The 18,593-nt window shown below is 64.7% G+C and overlaps 1 protein-coding gene across 3 annotated transcripts in view; it reads left to right on the forward strand.

Annotated features, from left to right (window-relative positions):
- Positions 1-18,593, forward strand: part of CDH15 (cadherin 15) — a 40,184-nt gene that overhangs the window by 16,395 nt on the left and 5,196 nt on the right. For 2 of the 3 annotated variants that reach the window (XM_059713970.1, XM_059713972.1), the window contains one exon: positions 17,251-17,397. In XM_059713970.1, coding sequence (XP_059569953.1) covers positions 17,251-17,397 — 147 coding nt within the window. Of the gene's footprint in view, positions 1-12,982; positions 13,949-17,250; positions 17,398-18,593 lie in introns of those variants that run through there. The other variant, XM_059713973.1, reaches the window with a different exon arrangement.

Raw genomic sequence — 18,593 nt, forward strand, 5'->3', positions numbered from 1 at the left:
TCTGCAGTATGCCACGTCTCTCATGGCCCCTTTGGCACTTCCTCTTTATTCCCTGGTCTGCCCAGAAGCCATCTCCGGCCCCTGATTTCTCCACACCCCGGCTTGGACAAGGCTCTCTCTTCCAGGCATCAAATCCCTCCTGTAGATGCCCTCCTTCTGCCAAGACCTGTTGATGCAGATCCCTCTGGAGAAGTCTCAGCCTCTCTGTGTGCATGGGACCGCTGCCCGGGGGCCGTGTCTGAGCTGGGCTGCGAGCTTCCTAGGGTCGTGGCACAGCTTGCAAAAGGCCCTATGCCTGGAGAGCGACCTATAAATAGTCTGCGCTATGGTGTCATGCTGCTGCTTCTGACATCGTGATGCACCATCCGGGGACGGGAGAGAGCTGCCGTCCACACCAGCTGCCGTGGAGCAAGGAGACGGGGGACAAAAACCAGGGGCCGGGTCCTGAGACTTGCACTAGTACATCCAAGACCAGTTAGGGTATCTTCTCCTTTGCACACCCAGCTACGACCATCACATGGGGTTGTGATCCTGGTGTGAGCCAGCAATGCTCTGTGTGGTTCTCAAACTCGTCGCCCGCCTGCAATTATCACGGAGACCATCTGGCCTGAGGTCTGCTAAGACAGGGCCACGTCATGGCTCAAGCAAAGGCAGGGAGGATCTAGGTGGGGCAGGGCATTTGCAGGCCTTCCTAAAGGAAACAACTGAAATTTGGGGGGGTTTAGTCCCAGGGGCTGAGTGGGATTTCACCGGCGCCTCCATCACAGGCACGACCCAAACCTTCCAGGTTGGTAACCTTTCCTCCGTGGGCCGGGCCACGGCCCCACCTCACCGAGAGCTGGTTGCGCTGCCTTGTGCTGCGCTCGCATCGATGCACGCACGGACGCGGATGGACGTTCACGGCCCCTTGTACTCACAGGTTTTGTGCTTTTGAACGAAGCCGTGATGGCCGTTTCTCTAGTACGTCCCGCAGGACACAGGTGAGATAGAGCTGCCGTCTTCCCACATCGCTCTCTGCGGGGACTGCGTTGGACTGGGATGACGTGAGCCTGCGTTGCAACCGCCTTGTGCCTGGAGAGTCACGGGGCCGCGCTGCAAGCCCCGACTGCTTTCTCGGATGCTTTCATGACAAACGTCTTGACCCTTTGAACTCCCACCTGGGTCACCACCCCTTGACCAGCAGGAAGGAGCGGCTCTTGAATGACCTGTTAGATTGAGTCAACAAGCGCTTGGGTGTTTTGGAAGCGAGCAAAGCATAGCGTAGCATAGAGGACTGGACTAGATGGCTTTGCAAAGTCCCTTCCAGCCCCACTTTCCTGTGATCCTGGGGCAACAGAGGGGACGTGCGGGCTCCTTCCGGCCTATTGACAGGGTGTGTTCCTCTGTTGCAGGGAAACCATGGCCCCCTACACGATCCCGACAGAGCTGATCCTGGTGGAGGAGATCCCCCGCAATCAGATGGGAAAGGTCAACAAGAAGGAACTGCTCAGGCACTTCTACCCGGCCTAGCGGGGCGCCCACTGCCCGAAGCGAGCCTCTCGGACACCCCTTTCGAATGACGCTGATCAGGTCCCGGCGGTGACTGCAGTGGCAGGGCTCAGCTCGCGACTCTTTGCTGTGTTGGGTTGGCACTGCAACAAGGCTCAATAAGAGCCAAATTGAAGCCCCCTAAACCACCTTGGCTGAGCAAGAGTGAAAGCGTGGCAAGAATCCCTTCTCAGGAGACCTGTTCAATGCAGGGTCACAGCTGCTGGCCCCTGGGCTGCTCGGTCCCCTGGGAACGCCAGGTACCAGCAGTGCAAATGCAGGGTTCATTTCATCTGCACCAGAGCTGGCCACGCAGCCGTCTCCTTCCTCCGCAGCACTGTATCGGGGGGTCTTGCATAGCCCGAGACATGCCCCAGACCCCACATAACTCTCCGGCGTGCGGCTGCAGTGATGTGCCGCTGTCAGAGAAGATCTCTGCAGAGCCCCCAGGCCCCTCTTGCCTGCCTTGGCTTGCCTCTCTGCGGATGCTCAGCCGAGATGCAGTTTATATCCCCATGCCTCAGGCCATATGCAACTCATCCCCCGATGAAATTACTCTTTAAATTAAACTCCTCTCTCCAGGCTTCTGCAGTGACGCCTGTTAATTCTGCCTGGCTTTCCACGCTCTCCCACTGACTCGGTGACTTTCCTCCTGGTTTGTCTGCACGTGTGCATGTGTGTGATGGAGCAGTCCAAGCCCACATTTCGGGGACACCCATCCTCGTGGGGGTGCCTTGTACCTGGCGGTAGGTGGAGGCCTGCCCGCTGGCTCCCTTCAGCACATGTCTCCATGCCCCGGCTTTCTTGCAAATGCAGAAAAACAGCAATTAGAAAAGCACAAATAAATGCAAGGAGCTCTTAATAACACTGGCATCTCTCTCACCCCCACCCCTTGCTCTGGGCCAGGGAAGTGCTTGCTGTCCTGAGAGTATGTGCCATGGGCACATACCGCTCGGGCTCTGCAGCACCATGTGCTGATCCACTCTCGGGGCGCGGGGAGCACAAAGCCCCCTTGTCCCTGCCACAGGCTTGGGTTGCACCCAGGCCCCTGGCTCGGGCTGTGCGGAGTAGGGAGCTCCATTGCTGTGCAGCAGCTTTTCTAGACAAATGATCCCTGGGTGATCCCTCTGCACTGGAGGGGGGCAGGATCTCCAGCTGGCCCCCCATCTAGCACCAGCACCAGGGGGGAACATCAGCGGGTGGCAGACACGAGGCTGAAATGGCTGCTGTTGCACTGCAGGTGCGGATGCAAAGCTCGGTGCACGGGGCCCTGCAAAGAGGCACTAGGTGTCAGCTTGTCTAGGCAGCCCACAGCAGGGTGGACATAGTGCATGGGGTGGGGGCTGCTAGTGCCAGGCCGTGCCTGGGTTGGCTGGGCCTCATCTCGGGGAAGGGCACGGGCTCAAGGTGCCTCCACCCGGTGAGTTCCCAGACATCCGCCCCGGCTCTCATAGGGCTTGAACCACTTTATGCCCGCTGGCTCCCTGGCCTGCATCCCTGTCGCAACCCGCACGGTCAGTCTGCACGCTTCCAGTGTGAAATACCAGCCCCTGCGCCGAACGGGACGGCCCCCCCGCCGCAGCGTGGGCGGCGTGGCACTCACCTGCCCATCACCCGTCAGAGCTGCTGACAGCTGCCTGTGTCCCCCGCTCCCCCCCCTGCGCAGCGCAGTGCTCATTTCGGATGCGGCAGCCTGCGCGGAGCAGACCCCGCTGAGATCTCGCACTCCGCTCTCAAATTAAAACCAGGAGCTGGGCGCCGGGGGAGCTGTGCTGCTGACAGCTCGATAAAAACCTGTTTGCCACCGTTCCCTCTCCTCTCCTCTCCTCACCTGGCTCGCGGCCTTTCATCTCGGCTGCTGGGGCTGCCTGGGTGGAGACGTGCTCTGCACCCAGGGACCCCGCGGGCCAGCGCTGTCTGCTGCGAAGCCCTCCGTGGAGGGGGCAGGGAGCCCCAGGGGCTGCCACTGCCCTCCCCTGCCCCGTGTGTGCTCCTGGAGGGGCGCGGGGGGTCCCAGGCGGTACCCATGCCCAGAGGTGCTGTGACTGTCCTGGGGATGCAGGGCATGGGGAGGCTGCATGAGACCACCGTGGAGCCATCCAGCCCCACGCTGGAGCTGTGCAGAGGGGGGCTTGGCAGTGCCGCTCCTGATAAGTCGGAGCCTTTGCGTGCGTTTGTGTGCTCGCACACTGAATAGCTCCTCAGCAGCCCTCGGCCTCCCGGAGAGAATAGCTGGGGTGCAGGGCAGGGAGAAAAGGACCCAAGCTGCCCCTTGTCAGAGGACACGCATCTCGGGCCGTGGCAGAGCGACTGGGAACGGCTGAGCTGTCTGGGCCCCTACCTCAGCCTGAGCCCTGCATGCATGGTGCTGGTGGGCTGCAGGCTTGGGGTCACCTGCCAGGAAGAGAGGGGTGCTGGCAACCTGATGCCCAGGTATGGGATGGTGTCACCTGTGGTAGAGGGCCAGGATGTGTCCCAGCCGGCTGAGCCAAGGGAGGGGATTGCCCTGACCCCTTGCGCTGATCTGGTCGAGAGACCCTAACCCCATGACTTCCAGAGGCCACGCGCCCGATACCCCGTTGCTGTGCGTGCCTGGCGTGCAAGCACCCATCCAGGGCTTCACCCCGCCAGCCCGGGCGCCAGGTCGGCTGGGAATGCACGTGGCAGCCAAATCTGTGCCACGGCTGAGCGTGCACGTGTGCATGTGACAGAGCCCGTGTCCGAAGGTCTCTGGGAGGACGGGCAGTGCCTGCCTGGATGGGTTCGTGTCCCTGCTTGACCTCGGGCAGGACCTGCAGCCCGGCGAGGGGAGAGAGGATTGATAGGTGCCACGCGGGAGCCTCTCAGCCGAGCTGCCGGGTCCAGAGGCGGGAGAGGGGACAGCAAACAGAGGCATCTGCCTGGCAGCTTTTCCTGGCCACATGGGAGCTGATTAGTGGCTCTGGCAATCCATCTCGGTGCCGGCCGCGCGGGCGCGGGAAGGATGGATGGCGTGCGGGAGCCCAAGTGGCAGCTCGAGGGGCCGGGCTGCGGCTGGAAAAGAGGAGCTGTCAGGCCCCTCACAGTGAAGATGATGGAGCATCCCAGCTCATCCCGGTGCCCCGGGTCCCGCCTGGGGAGGGTCTGAGGGAATGCAGCCAGCCTGTCGGAGCAGGGAGGTCGGGCCGTGCAGGGGCCTGGTGGATGACAGGACGGGATGGGAAGGACGGGACCCTTTGCACTTGCTGCGCCGGGAGCCCGCAGCTGGGATGGGCTGGGCTGGGCTGGGGTCTCTTCTCTGCCAGGCAGGGCTCCGGGGCTTTGCCTGGAGCAGGAGGGATGCCATGCAGAGGGGCATCCCTGAGCAAACCCCACAAGTGTTTATAAGGTGGGTTTGGAGATGGTGGGGGCCGGGCATGGCCCCCAGGGCCAGTTCACCTCACGCCTTGTCAACTTGCATGCATCTTGTATGCAGCATGGGGCCGCATCCGAACCCCGGGGCAGCCTGGGGTCTTGAGGAGGGAGGATGAGACCGAAGCCGAGTGGATCCGCGCTGGTGTGAGTTGCGCCAGGGCAGGTATCATGCGTCTGCTGCCTGGTCGGAGATTGCTTTTTCCTGCAGTGGCAGTAATAGCAGCCGACAGCCACTCCAGCAGCCTGCTCCCCAGACCCGCCTTGCTGTGGGGTGGACCCGTGGCCCGGGAGCCCTGTGCTGGGGAGCAACGAGCCCCCTGCTAGCAGCATCCAGGAGGATGTGTGGGTGGAGCAGGGAGCTCCTGCCATTGCAAGCATCAGGGAAGCGGGTGCAGAGAGGCCAAGATGCAGCTTGGCTCTGGCTGCCCCAGGGCAGCTGGTGCCAAGGCAGGAGGTCAGTGCGGGAGCAGATGTCCCAGCACCCAGCCCCGTTTCTTGACTCAGCCCGGCTTCATTCCCCAGCCCTTCAGCTCCGCAGCCCAGGCACATCGGGCGCTGTCTCTCTCCCTTGCCAGCCTCCCATCATTGCCTCCTGGCACCTTCGCTGCCCGCGTGGCCCAGCTCAGGGAGCGACGGCTGCAGCAATACCCCAGCTTGGTGCTCGGAGAATGCACCTCGAACCCAGCCGAGTCCCGTCCCACTGCCTACCTGGCCGGGGGACCCGCAAAGCAATGAGCCTTCGCACGGTGCCCGCCTGGACCCAAGCCTGGCACCGTGCTGCTGCTGCCCGGGTGCGAGCATGCTGCGGGGGGGCAGGATGGGCTCTGAAGTCGCGTGGCGGGAGGAATGGAGCGCATCCTTTGTTAAAACCTCAGTCATGCAGTAAATTTTTTAACTTACCAAATAGATCAATATCAAATTATCATGTCTCACATTCATAACTCTTAAGCAAGCAACAATGGGGAGAGACAAGGTCACTGGAGAATAAATAGCAGCAAAAGCTCTTAATGATCTATCATTCTCGACAGCCCGGGCACCCAGCACCCGCCCGGTGACAAGATCATTAATAAGGCTCCGCGGGAGCGCTATCGATTGCTGTGATGGATGAGCACAGGTAGCAAATACTGTAAAACACCTGGTTGTCACACACTCAAATGAGGAGTTTGATTCCGGCGGCGGCGGGGGCTCCTCGCCGGTTGTTTCTGCTCAGCCCGCGTGTGTCTGAAGGACCTTTCAGGGCTGGGAAATTCACGGCGGAGCCCCACACCTGCGCCCGGGGTGCAGCACTCCTGCCCTCTGCCCCCAGGCCCCAGGCACGCAGAAAGGAGCCGAGATTGCAACAGGCTCATGACTGCTGCTCTGCTCGGTGCTTGCCAGGCCCCCACTGCCGGATGGGTCCTCGCCTGGGTACCCCAGGCCAGTGCTGCGGTCCCAGCGGGGTAGGGGGCTGCAGAAGTCCACCCAGCAAGCAGGGCGGCATCGGTGGATGGGTGCGTCTCATCCACGGCACAGGTCTTGATGGCAGTGTGGGACTGCCTTCAAGTCAGGTCCAGGCAGGGTCTCCGGCAAGGGTTGGGGCTGGCACGCCGGCCTCCCCAGCTACCTGCGCGGGACCGGGGGCATTGCAGGCTGGAGCCGGGGGCACGGGGTTATTGAGGTCTCCCTGGAGCAAGGGAGGGCCCCGTCGGCAGGTCCCCAGTCCAGTGCCCCAGGTCTTGCGTCCGTCAGCCTCGGGCTGCTGCTCCCGCTCCCCGCTGTCATGGTCCGGGTGGGTCCTGCCTGCACATCGGGCGTCTCACGGCTGGTGAAAGCAGTGGGCCAGATCTGTGCTCGGCGAGACAGGAGAGCTACCGTGGACTCGGCGCCCGTCAGACCTCGTCCTGCCGACCCGCGGTGCTGCTTGCCTTCTCCCAGGCAGCAGTGCCCGAGGAGCCCCATGCCCAGGGCCCTCTCCAAATGCCCCATCCTCCCCCATTGCAGCCCATGGCGCATCTCCTGCGACGAGCAGACCGGCAAACCACCGTGGGAAAGCGAGGGCAGCGGGGAGCCCCCGACTGCCCCCGGCCCCGCCTGGGTCTCTCCACGTGTCTCCCTCCGTCCGCCTTTGATCGGCTTGCGCTGCACGTCTGCATTGACAGTCTGATCCTACGTACACAACCATTCAATTACTCTGTAATGGCTACAGGCTATTAAGTCATCAATCTACTTCATTACAGCCTGCCAGGCCTTTTCCCGGCACCATGCAATCAAAACCATTCAAACAACAGCCACCACCAAAAGTAGCATCCTTAATGCATCGGCGCTCGTTCCCTTTAATGCCCGGCTTCGCCGCTGCGAGCACCGCCGTGGTTAAGAGATGTCGGGAGGCGGACGCGGCCCGCGACGGGGGATCCCGCCGATGGGTTTGCTGCCGGGGTGGCCAGGCCTCCTGCACCCCGGGCTTCATCGAGGTTCCCGGGGGCCTCTTAAAAGCTCCTACCTGCCGTTCTCTGTGATGTTTGCTACTCGGGGAGGCCCCTAAATATGCAACAACTAAGATCTAAGGGACTAGAAATGCTAACGCAGGAGCAGGGGTACAGGGCGCTGGGTGGCACAGACCATAGCTTGCTGGTTCCTGTGCCCTGTAACCACCCCGGCCCGGTCCTGTCAGGACAAGCAGGGGTGGGCTTGCACCCCGAGCAGCAGCGGTGGGGGCAGGCGCTAGCTGGGGGTCGGCACGAGACCCTGCAACGAAGGGCAGTGGGCAAACCCCGCAGCCACGAGGCAGGGCGCATGTCACCAGGTGCCATCACAAGAGGCTCCATAGTGCGAAGGGCCACGTGTTGCACCCACGACCTCTGCATCGGACACGTGATCTCTGCCAGGGGACTCTGCACCCATCTGCTTTCCAGACCCCCCCTCGTCCTGGCCCGGTTGGAGGCACCGACGTGTCCCCTCGTCCTGCCCCGTGTGCTGTCCCGCGTCTCCAGGCACGGTGCCGGGGCCCTGGCTCTGCATCCTAGGCTCGCTCCAGGCCTGGCCAGCTCCCCCGCGCACCCCACCGCCTTGCAGGGTGAATCCCAGGCGTCCTGCTGCCTCGCGCGAGCTAGGCAGGCCGAGCGGTGCTGGCGCTGGTGCACTTTACAGCCAACATTAGCTTTTATGGCCATATAAAATCCCAAGCTCGGGTGGCTTTATGGCTGCTGCTCTGGCATTCACCAGCTGGCTTCTCTCTCTCCGGGGTGGGGTCCCTGCCTCTGCCCGCTCAGGGGCCTCTCCCTGCCCCGGTGCCCAGCTATCTGCCCTGGGGTCCATGCCCAGGAGGGGTCTTTTGTGTCTGCTAGCTCAGGCTTGCCGCCCCGTCTCCCCCCCAGGACCCTTTTGGTCAGCCTGGCGCTTTGCCACGCGAGTCGGGCTGGGCGAGTGGGAGGAGACGTGGTCTTTGCAGATCCGGTTGGTCCCAGACTAGGTGTCAAGCCCCACAAGGGAGCGGTGTGAGAGGCGTGGGGGCTGGGTGCTTGTGAGCTTACACTTAGGAGACCTGGAGCTAGCACCTGCTCTGCCACAGCTTCCCCGCATGCCCCTGGGCATGTCACTTAGCTCCGGTGCCGGGTCAGCTGCAACCTCTCTCCCCGCATGGACGCGCCAAGGATGGCTCCTGTGTTGACTTCAGTGCGTCCGGCTCGTTGGGCAAAGTGGGGCGCGGGGTGCCACGGGGCGGTGGACAGGGAGAACGCGCTCTGCTCCGTTTCCCGCGGAGCGTGCCGTGACCCGTGTCAGCGCCGCTTTGTCAGGGCCGATTGGCTTTGATGGGTCTTGCCATGGGTCTGAGCAGCTCCTGGCCTGCCCCAGCCCCCCGAGCCCCCGCGCCGGTGGCAGGGAGCATCTGCTACCCCCGCGCCTCCTGCCATAGTGCATTAGGATCCAGCAAGGCAGCCGGAGCCTGGGGCCGGGGCCGGGGCTGACGGGGCCAGGGGGGGTCGGGGCCGCGGCTGCAGGGTGAAGCAGCGAAGGAGAAACGACCGCGCTCTCCTGCCAAGGAAATCAGACGCTCGTCAAGGGCATCGGAGGGAGGGAGACGGACAGAGACCGACAGCCCCCCTCCCTGCCGCTCTGAGCACCGACCTGCCGCCGAGTCGGGGGCTGGCGTGGGACGCTTCGGGCTGTGCCGCCTAGCAGGGCCTCTCCGAGCCCTGCTCTCCCCCTGCCCCGGGGGTCAGCGGGCAGAGCTGACCTTGCAGGGAGCAAGGCCGAGCATCCTGGGCCCGGTCGGAGACCGCCCTGGCAGGGAGGGGGGCAAGCACCGTGTCTCCCTTGGGTCCCAGCCCGCCTGTCCGGGGGGCACGGGAGCCACGGGGGCTGGCAGGACGCGGGTGGCAGTGTGGGGTCGGGGGGGTCGTTTGGTTTCTCGTCATCTCCTTGTCACGGGAGTCGGGCATATGTGGGCTGACAAGCCGGCGTCGCCACTCGCCAGGCTGCACGGCTCAGCGCCCAGCCGTGACGGCATGGGATGTGACAGCCGCGCAGGGCTCGGGGCGGCGCGGGGGCCAGCCAATGGCTTTCAAATGCTACCCGTTGCCTTCATGCCAGCCCCGAGCCAGCCAGGAGCGGGGGAGGCAGGAATCGCCCCCTCCCTGCCCGTGGAAAAGGGCAGCGACACCTCCTGACTCAGGACCCCCCAGACGCTCTCCACCGCGGGGCTCGCGGTGCGCCTGGCTGCATGTGGGGCGAGCTGGAGCATCCTGGTGCGGGTCCCTGTGTGGCTGCAGGGAGCGGGGTCTCTGGGGGGGCCTGAGCCCCCGCACCCAGCTTGGGGGGGCTCTACGCCACCCTCTCCTCGTCCTCGTCACCCCGGCTGTTGGTGCACAAGAGCCGCGGTTGTGCACCTGGGGAGCAGGGGGCTGGCTCAGCCCTGCAGAGAGGCGCCCTGGCATTGCCTGGAGCTGGCGCGTCCTGGCGCTGCGGTCTCCCCTTTGGGGAGTGGCGCCTGGCGTGGATGTGCCCCCGTGCTGGAGGGTGGGGGCCAGCTGCAATGCCAGACCTGGTGGGACTCGGCTCTTCCCAGGATCAGGCTGCGGGTCGGGGGCAGAGCAATGACATGGGAGCATCTCTTTGGCCCGGCGCTGCCAGGGATATCAGCAGGGCAGGACCCGCCACTTCATCGGGGCTGGCTCCCCCGGCACAGAAAGCCAAGGAGAGTTGCACTGTCTAGACTAACCGAAGCAGACCTAGGTCGAGAGGACGAGCTCTGGTGGGTCCCAGTCTGATTGGGACCCGTGTGCCTTTGGTGTGGTCAGAGCCGCGCGGTGACCAGCGGCGTGTGAGCCTGGCCCGGCCCCCTGCGAGTGTGAGCGCACACCGTGTGCTTGCACGTGGGTGCTCACCAGGCCCCATTCGCTGGTACAATGCTGCCATCTGCTGCCCGCACGCCAGCACAGTGGGCTCACCTGGGGGTGGGGTCCCCACTGCATGCTCATTGCACACTCAGGGCACCGATTGTGCGATACACTAGCTTGGCACTCACGCTAGTGCGTGGGGAGCAGCTGGAGCTTCCCCTCGTGCCCCCCGCTGTGCGGGGCAGTGCCAGGCCGGCCCGGTAGACACGAGGCTCGTGGATTTGGGGCCGCGCTCCCCGGGGAGAGGGGGCTGCGACAGCTGCAGACCCAAGTCCTTGGGGTCTGGTGCCATGGGAGGGGGTTGGAGTGGCTGCTAATTAGGCCCGGTCTCATTTAGTATCTGGGCTCCTGGGGAGAGGCCAGCGTGGGGGTGAGAAGCTGGCCTGGGGGGCGTTGAGAGGCAAGTCCGACCAGGCACCGGGCAGTGCCCCGGCCCGAGGGTGGGTCTTGGGTTTCAGTGGCTGGTGCCCGTGGGGTTTTCTGGTGTCCTTCGAGCTTTCCGAGCCACTCGGCGTGGCGGGAACTCCAGCCACGGGGCCGGGACAGACCCCAGTGTAACGGGTTTTGTGTGCGGAGGTGTCCTACCCTGGGATTCGGAGGGGCAGACAGGCAGGTAGCCCGGGGCTGCAGCTATTCAGCACCTCACCGCTGGGCGAGGGGAGCAGGCCTTGTTCAGCCCCTGCCCTGGCCTGGCCTGCGTGCAGACAGACGGCTCCTGACCCAGGGAACTTGCACCGGGGCCTTCTTAATCCTCGTTTTTCCTGGGGGGTCTAGCAGGGAACCTGGGCGCAGGGTGAAGACCGGTCCCCCCGGGCCGGGGCGAGAGCCCCCATGCAGGAAGCCTGGGCTAGACGCAGTCATCCCCGTGCGGAGCTGCGTTGCTGAGTTGCTTCTGTTCAGGATGTGCAGGAGCTCCGGGCAGGTGCGGGGCGTCTGCCTGAGTCTGCCGACAGCCGCGGCCCGTTGAGCGGCAGGGCACAGCACCCCCGTCCCATCCCACCTCCCCGGGGGCATAGGCAGGAAGGCACGCAGAGCCCCCGAGGCTTATCCCACCATGCCTTCCCCTCCCCGGGCCGAGGTGCAATGGGACGGGGGACCCGCAATGGTGCAGGCGGGGGTGTCAGCCCTGTGCCGGGAGCTGCAGGGAGTCTCGGCACTCCCTGCCTCAGCTGCGCCACGCCGGGACATGCCCTCCAGCGCAGCGTGGGGCCGAAGGGCCCTGGGTGCCATCTGCAAAGCGTCTGCTGCATGGGGGGGTCCCAGGGCAAGGAGGGGAGGGGAGGGGTGCCACGACCCAGCTGCTCTCAGCGAGCCCTCGGGCAGGGGCACCCCCTGTGCAGCTGAGTGTGTGCCATGACAGCCACCGCGTGCGGCTGGTGCCGCTGCGCCTGCCTTGGCCCCCTTCCAGCGCCCTGCGAGCGGACAGATGGCACCCGCACCTGCGCGGCGCTTGGCAATCTGGAGAGCAGGCAGCGGGGGGGGCTGCCGGCAGCCTGCCCAGGGAAAGGGCAGCGCGGTCCGTGCCAGGGCAGGGCTGAGCTCCAATCCTGGCATAGGTGGCACCCCTGTAGGCCACGAGCTGGTGCTGGGGTGTCTGCTGGCTGCACCCAGGGCTGTCCGGGGGAGTGGGAAAGGGCGCTGCCCTCCCGGGCACCAACACCTTAGGGTCACCCCTTCGAGCACATGAGCTGCAGGGAGATCTGGGAAGTGTGAGTGCAATCCCCATGCACTGGGCTGGGGGGTGTGCAAATGTGAGTACACCCAGAGAACAACAGGGGAGTGGAGGCATGAGTGTACAATGTGTGTGTGCAGGTGTGGGTGTAATGTGTACATGCAGGCATGAGTGTGCCATGTGTATGTGCAAGTGTCACCATGCAGTGTGTGCATGCAGGTGTACGTGTAATGTGTATGTGCAGGCATGAGAATGCAATGTGTGTGTGTGTGTGTGCAGGCATGAGTGCGCAATGTATGTGTGCAGGTGTGGGTGTGCCATGTGTACATGCAGGTGTGAGTACACAAAGTGTGTGCAAGTGTGGGTGTAATGTGTACATGCATTGTGTGTGTGCATGTGTGCAGATGTGGGTGCAATGTGTATGTCCAGGCATGAGTGTGCAGTGTGCGCATGCAGGTGTGAGCCCGCCTGGGGCGCAGCAGGCGTGTGCTGGGAGGCGTGCACTCAGCATGCAGTGGCTGTGTGCGTGCATGCACCCGCAGCACAACAGAGGGGTGTGTGCCCGTGTGTGCAGACGTGTGCCAGCCCCAGAGCTCCACCTCTCCTGCTCCGTGCCCGCCACGCACGCTCCGGGTGTGCTCAGAGCAGCCGCGTGGGGCTCACTTCCCTTCGAGCACACCCATGTCTCGCTCACTTGCTGCGGGGGTCCGCGCTGCGCCCCCGGCCTGTCCCCCAGGCTCAGGCATCCAGGGCGGAGCAGCTGGCGGGGCCGGGGGGCTTGGGAAGCTCGATGCAAGATTCCTCACGCGTCCTTCCCGGCGGGGTGGGGGGGTCCCGGCGCGACGCCCGGGGACAGCTGCCACATTCCTGCCGAGTGCGGGGCCTCCCCCGGCACCTCCCCGCGGCCTCTGGAAGGGGCAGAGGGACCCCAGGAGGCTGCGGCATGGGGTCAGGGCCGGGGAGCTGGGTGCAGAGAGGTGGGGGGTCAGGGGGGTGGGGGGAAGATGCTCCAGGCACCAAACCACAGAGGCTTCAGCTCTGTGCTGCACCCACGCAGCTCTGCCACCTGTCCTGGCCCCCGCGGGCAGCCTCCAGCCACTCCTGGAGCCCGGGCAGCAGCTGTTGCAAAGCATCCCTCGCCTGCCAGCGGCCGAGGCCCAGCCGGTAGCACGGAGCTGCTGCCCGGCCAAGCCCCGCGTGCCCCACCGTCCTGCGGGCACCCTGCTCCGCACACGCGGCAGCCGGCCCCAAGCAGGGCACCTCCCGGGGGCTTTTCCTGCATCCCCTGCGGGGCAGGGACTGGCACAGCTGAGCGAGGCGGGTGCAGGATGGCTCCGCTCTGGGGGCGTTGTCGTCTCCACGGGTCTGGGGGGGATAGCTCAGGGCAGTCATCGTTCAGCCTGGATCCTTGCCCCGGGCTGAGCCACCCCCTCGGTGGTGGCTGCCCTGGTGCTTTGCCGGGGGTCCAGCCCAGCCCCCACGCCCCCAGGCCTGCAACCAGGCATGGGGCACGGGCAGCCGCGTGCATGCCCCGTAGCTCATAGAGGAGCTGCATTAGCCCACCCCAACGGGCTCACGGCCTGCCCCTGCCCGGGCGCCAGCTCAGCCGCGGGGAAGGCAGATGGGGGAAGAGCCCCAAGGCTTCCCCAGGCAGGGTGGGAGGTGGAGGGAGCTGGCAGGCAGAGGGTTAACCGGTGCATTCCCCCTCGCAGCCCCCCCAGGGTCGGGGGCCTGGGATATGTGACCTGTGTAATGGGGACAGCTGCTCCGGCCCCCCCGCCTGATCCCCGGCCTCCGCACTCACCGCACATGTGCTGTCACTCAGCCAGGCTCCAGTTTTATTTTAGCTCCGCTCCAGCGCCTGGTTCCCACTCCCAGCCCGACGGTCCCTGCCCGCGGCACCGACCAGCCCCGCGGCCGCCCCGCCATGGACAGCGCTCTCCTGCTCGCCCTCTGCCTCCTGCCGCCCCTCTGGGCTCAGGTAAGGGGTGCGCCCGCGGCCTCGGCGCCCGGCGCTGGCGGGTGCGTGGGCACCGTGCCCCGTGGGAAAGGAGCCGTGGACTGCCGGGCACTGGGCATCTCCGTTCCCCACCCAGAGACGCGGAGGGGGCTTGGGAGCGTGGCTCGGCCCCATGCCAGGCTGTGAGGAAGGGGCTGCAGGTTGGCAGAGGGGATGGATCTGCAGGCTGTGCCCGCATGCCCTGGGTGGGGGGCCGGGAGCAGACAGCTAGGGGAGCGCCCAGCACCGGTCCCTTGAGACCTGTTGGGACCTGCCGCTGTGGTCCTCACCTCCTCGGCGTGCCCAGATCTCCCCCTTCTTGACCCTCCCCATCCTGGTTCTTGTATCCGGAGGTCCCTGCCTGCATGGTGCCTGGTCTGGGGGTGCTGGGTGGGCACCAGCCTCGGCACTGGGGAACCCCTGCAGCTGGGAGAGCTGGGCTAGAGGAGGGTTTGCCCCCCTGGAAACCCACAGTCCCCCAGGCAGCACAGGCCAAGCAGAGCCAGGTGCTCTCAGGGCAGGCTGGGCCCAGGGGGGAGCAGGGGCGCACCCCCCTGCACGCCCATGCCATGCACGCGCATGCCCTGGTGGAGCCATCTGCACACACCTGTCTGGGCTGAGCAGCTCACACCCTGCACACGCGGGCACCGGCTGTGCGGCCATCTGCACGGACCCATGCACACACCTGGGCCGGCATTGCACGCGCGTGCCATTATCTGCATGCATGCATGCAAACATGCCTTCACAGGCGTGTGCACATCCCCCAAATGCCCTCTCTTCCAGGTGGGGGTTGGAGGGATGCAACTGGGAGGGCACCGTCAGCTGTGGGCGTGCAGCCGGAGGCGCTCTGTGGTCCCCGCGGGAATCTGGGGTATCCTTGGGGATCTGCTGCTAGAAGGGGGAACTGGGGCTGGGGGGTCCTGGCGTGCTCGTGCTGGGATCACAGCCCTGCCCCCCCTGCTCCGCCCGGCGCCGGGGGTCCCGCGGTCCTGCCCTGCCTGGCTGGGAGTCAGCGGGGAGCCCGTGACAAGCATGAAGCGTGGCGAATGCCACCGTGGGGCTCGGCCTCGGCCTGCGGGCGGGCATTTGGTTCGCATTAGCTCCGCTCCGGCCCTCTGCCCCCCAGCCCTGGGCAGGGGGAGTGAGGGAGAGAGCCGCAGCAAGCGGAGACGTGCATGTCGAAGCCCCTCGCCACCGGTCGCCTTTCATCCACGCTGACCTACGGCCCCTCTGCTCTGCGGGTGCCCGAGCCTGACCCACGACCCCTGCTAGCCCGGCCCTGCCCCCCCGGCCGCTCGTGGACGTCCCCACATCCTGGCCCCGCTCTGTGCTGGCTGCAACGTGGCCGGGGACAGTTGAAGAGGCCAAGTCAGTGTGGCTGGCCCGGTTGGCAGGGTCCCCACGCTTGGGCCTGATCCAGCATGCATTAACCCCTTCCTCGCCTTGCTCAGAGGGCGAGGGAGGGTGATGCTGGGGATAGGCAGCCCCCGGGGTGGGGGGTGCAGGTAGTTCAGGGGCCTGGGCATGCGAGAGGGGTGGGGGCCGCCTTGGCCAGCTGCTGCGGCTGGAATCCAGAGTGGGGCCGGGAGCATCCCAGGCACGCAGGAGGTGACCATCGGCTCGGTCAGAGGGCACGGGCTAAAAATGTCTCTGCTCTACTGGGCTAAGAGTCATCTGCTGCAGCCAGCACCCCCTCACCGGCTCCCAGCTCCGTCCCCCAGTTTGGCCAGCTCTGCCGGGCTGTGCTGCCCCTATCACCGGGGCTGGGATGCCCTCCCTGCCTTTGTCCATCACAACAGCCCTGGGAACCAAGGGCTCAGCCTGGGCTCCCGGCTTCTCCGCGACTGTGGGAGCGCGGGTTGCAGCGACATCAGGGCTGTGCAATTCTCCCAGGCCCCGGGGAGAGCGTGTCTGGGCTCCGGGCCAGCTCTCTGCACTGGAGGGCCCGCCCCGTCCCAGGGGCTGGGGGCAGGCTGGGTCAGGCCGGGTGGAGCTGGGCTGCTGCACAGGGGTTTGGTGGGTGCAAGAGGAGTCCAGTCCCGCTCACAGCCCCCTGAGCCCCAATGAATGCCCCTGGAGCTGAAAGGACAGGGACCAGGGCAGCTAACCCCTTGCCTTGACCCTTGTGTACGTGGCATGGAGGGACACAGGTGGGTGTCCTTTGGGGGACCAGGCGAGGGGCTTTGGGCTGGGAGTGCCTCGCTGCAGGGCCCTTTCTCCCTGGGCTGGGTGGTGCCATGGTCTCTGCCTGCAGCAGCCCAGCTCTGCCCTGGGTCACGACACAGCTGCTCGGGGCGGTGGCGCGTTCCCCGCGCTCACCACAGGCCCTGCCTGCTCCATTTATAGCCGGCGCGGCCGGCCGAGCTGGCCCAGGTCCCCCGGGGCCTGCGGGAACCCGCGATGAGCTTGTTGGCTCCTCTCTGTGCCCAGCCAGCGTGGACCCTGCTCCACCCCCGGAGCCACGTACGATCCGGGGGGGGAAGGAAAAGTGCTGGGGGGATGCCCCCCTTCCGCAGCCCCCAGACAGCCCCCTGCCCCCCAGCGTCTCTCCCAGGGCAGCTGTTCCCCGAAGCCCCTGCACAAAGGGCTCTTGTGTTACACGGCTGCGGCCTTGGCCACACCTGCTCTGGCCACTCACGGGTTTCGGCGGCTCACGGGGACTCTGGTTCTTGGGTGGGGGAGGGCTCTGATGACGCCCCCCCCCCCCCTCCACCCAGTTGTGGTTGAGTGGGTGCAGCAACAGCTGGGGAAGGGGCACGCTGGGAAAGGGGGTGGTGAAGGATGGTTGTAGGGGTGGTGTCTTGCTATATAGCTGGGGGGTGTTTGCAATGCGTGCATGTATGTCTACACGTGTACACGGGGGTGTGGGTCTGCCTGGGAGCATCTGTGTGCGCAGGGTGTGGGTCTCAGGGGCAGCGCTGACCCCCCCCCCCCCCGCCCTGCTCCAACCACTAGGCCATGCTGCACCCGGGGCGGTGGGGAAGGGGCAGCTCGGAGAAGCGGGGTCATCTTGTCGTAGCTCCCGGCAGCCGCGAGGTGTCACTGCAGCCCCACAGCTGGGGAGAGCTGGCCCCATGCCCGTGGCCCCTGCCCGCTCTCTGTGCCCTCCATGCTCCTCTGCCCTGCGCCACCTGCCCAGGGGCCAGCTGGGGCCGGTGGTGGGTGAGGAGGGGTGCCGGGTGCTGCCACCCCCATGCTCTGTAGCCAGCCCCCCAATGCCCACCCCCACCTCAGCATGAGCTGCACCCCCAAGTGCCAACACCAGCTCCTTCTCCTCCCTGCAGGGCCCCGACCCATCCGGTGCAGCACCCGCGGCCCCGGTCCTGCGCCCGTGGAGGCCGGAGGGGCCCCGGCGAGTGAAGCGGGCCTGGGTGATCCCCCCCATCAGCGTCTCCGAGAACCACAAGCGCATCCCCCACCTCCTGGTGCAGGTAGGAGCTGGGGGGCTGACCTGGGGGGCTGTGCTCTCACCCCTTTCCCCCACCCTCCATTGCCGCACAAAAGGCCATGTGCGCTCACTGACTTGCACACGTGCATTGTGAACACACACCTGCAGCCTCCTCCATGGCGCATGCATGCACACACGCACACACACAGGTGCCAACTTGCATGTATGTATACACACACAAACACACATTCAGCCTCCTCCGTGGTGTGCATGCACACACACGACGTGCATGTACACTTGCATTCACCCTGTCATGAACATTCATGGGAAGCCTCCTCCATCACACGTGCACGCGCATGCACACACACCCCACCTTGAACACACACATGCAGCCTTCTCCATGGCATATGCACATGTGCACACGCACATACACACAATATCTGCCAACTTTCAGGGGTGTGTACACACACACACACACACACACACACACACACACACACACCCCCACCATGAACACGCATTTGCAGCTTCCTGCATGGTACACGTACACAATATCTGCCATTTTCCATGTATATCTTTATGCACACATGCAAGCTTGCAGATATTATATATGCGTGTGTATATGTACCTGTGTGTGTGTGTGTGTGTAGGGTGTTTGTAAAGTCCTTGTGCAACTTTAAACTGTAATAACTTTGGATGTGCACATGATGGAAGCAAACGGCAAACGGGGATTGAAAGCAGAACTCAAGTTTTAACTCAATACAGCTCAAATTGCTAGACTTCAATACAGGCATCTCATGAGACGTCGTTCAATCTGATTTTCCAGCTCTGAGAAACATTTTCCAGTTGCTGCTGTGAGATTTCATGAATTGCACTCGTGATCCTTACCCTGCGCATTGCTTACACTCTGCTAAAAACATAATGAATGATGCTTTCAATCGCCGTTTGCAGTTTGCGTCCATCGTGTGTGCATCCAAAGGGATTAAAGTTGCACGAGGACTTTTACAAACACCCTGTGTAACACACGCCCATCATGAATGCATGTGTAGCCTCCTCCGTGGTACATGCATGCACCTGCCAACTTGCACATACACACACACACACACACACACACATACATGTGCACCTGTGCACACACTAATCTACCGTTGCGTGCAAGGCCACAGCCCCCCCCCCCCCAGCATTGTGCACAGGACCCCTCCCCTTATGCCCAGCCCACACGGTGCACTGCAGAGGTGG

Source organism: Alligator mississippiensis, chromosome 10 (assembly GCF_030867095.1).
Source record: "Alligator mississippiensis isolate rAllMis1 chromosome 10, rAllMis1, whole genome shotgun sequence".
Lineage (NCBI taxonomy): Eukaryota > Metazoa > Chordata > Crocodylia > Alligatoridae > Alligator > Alligator mississippiensis.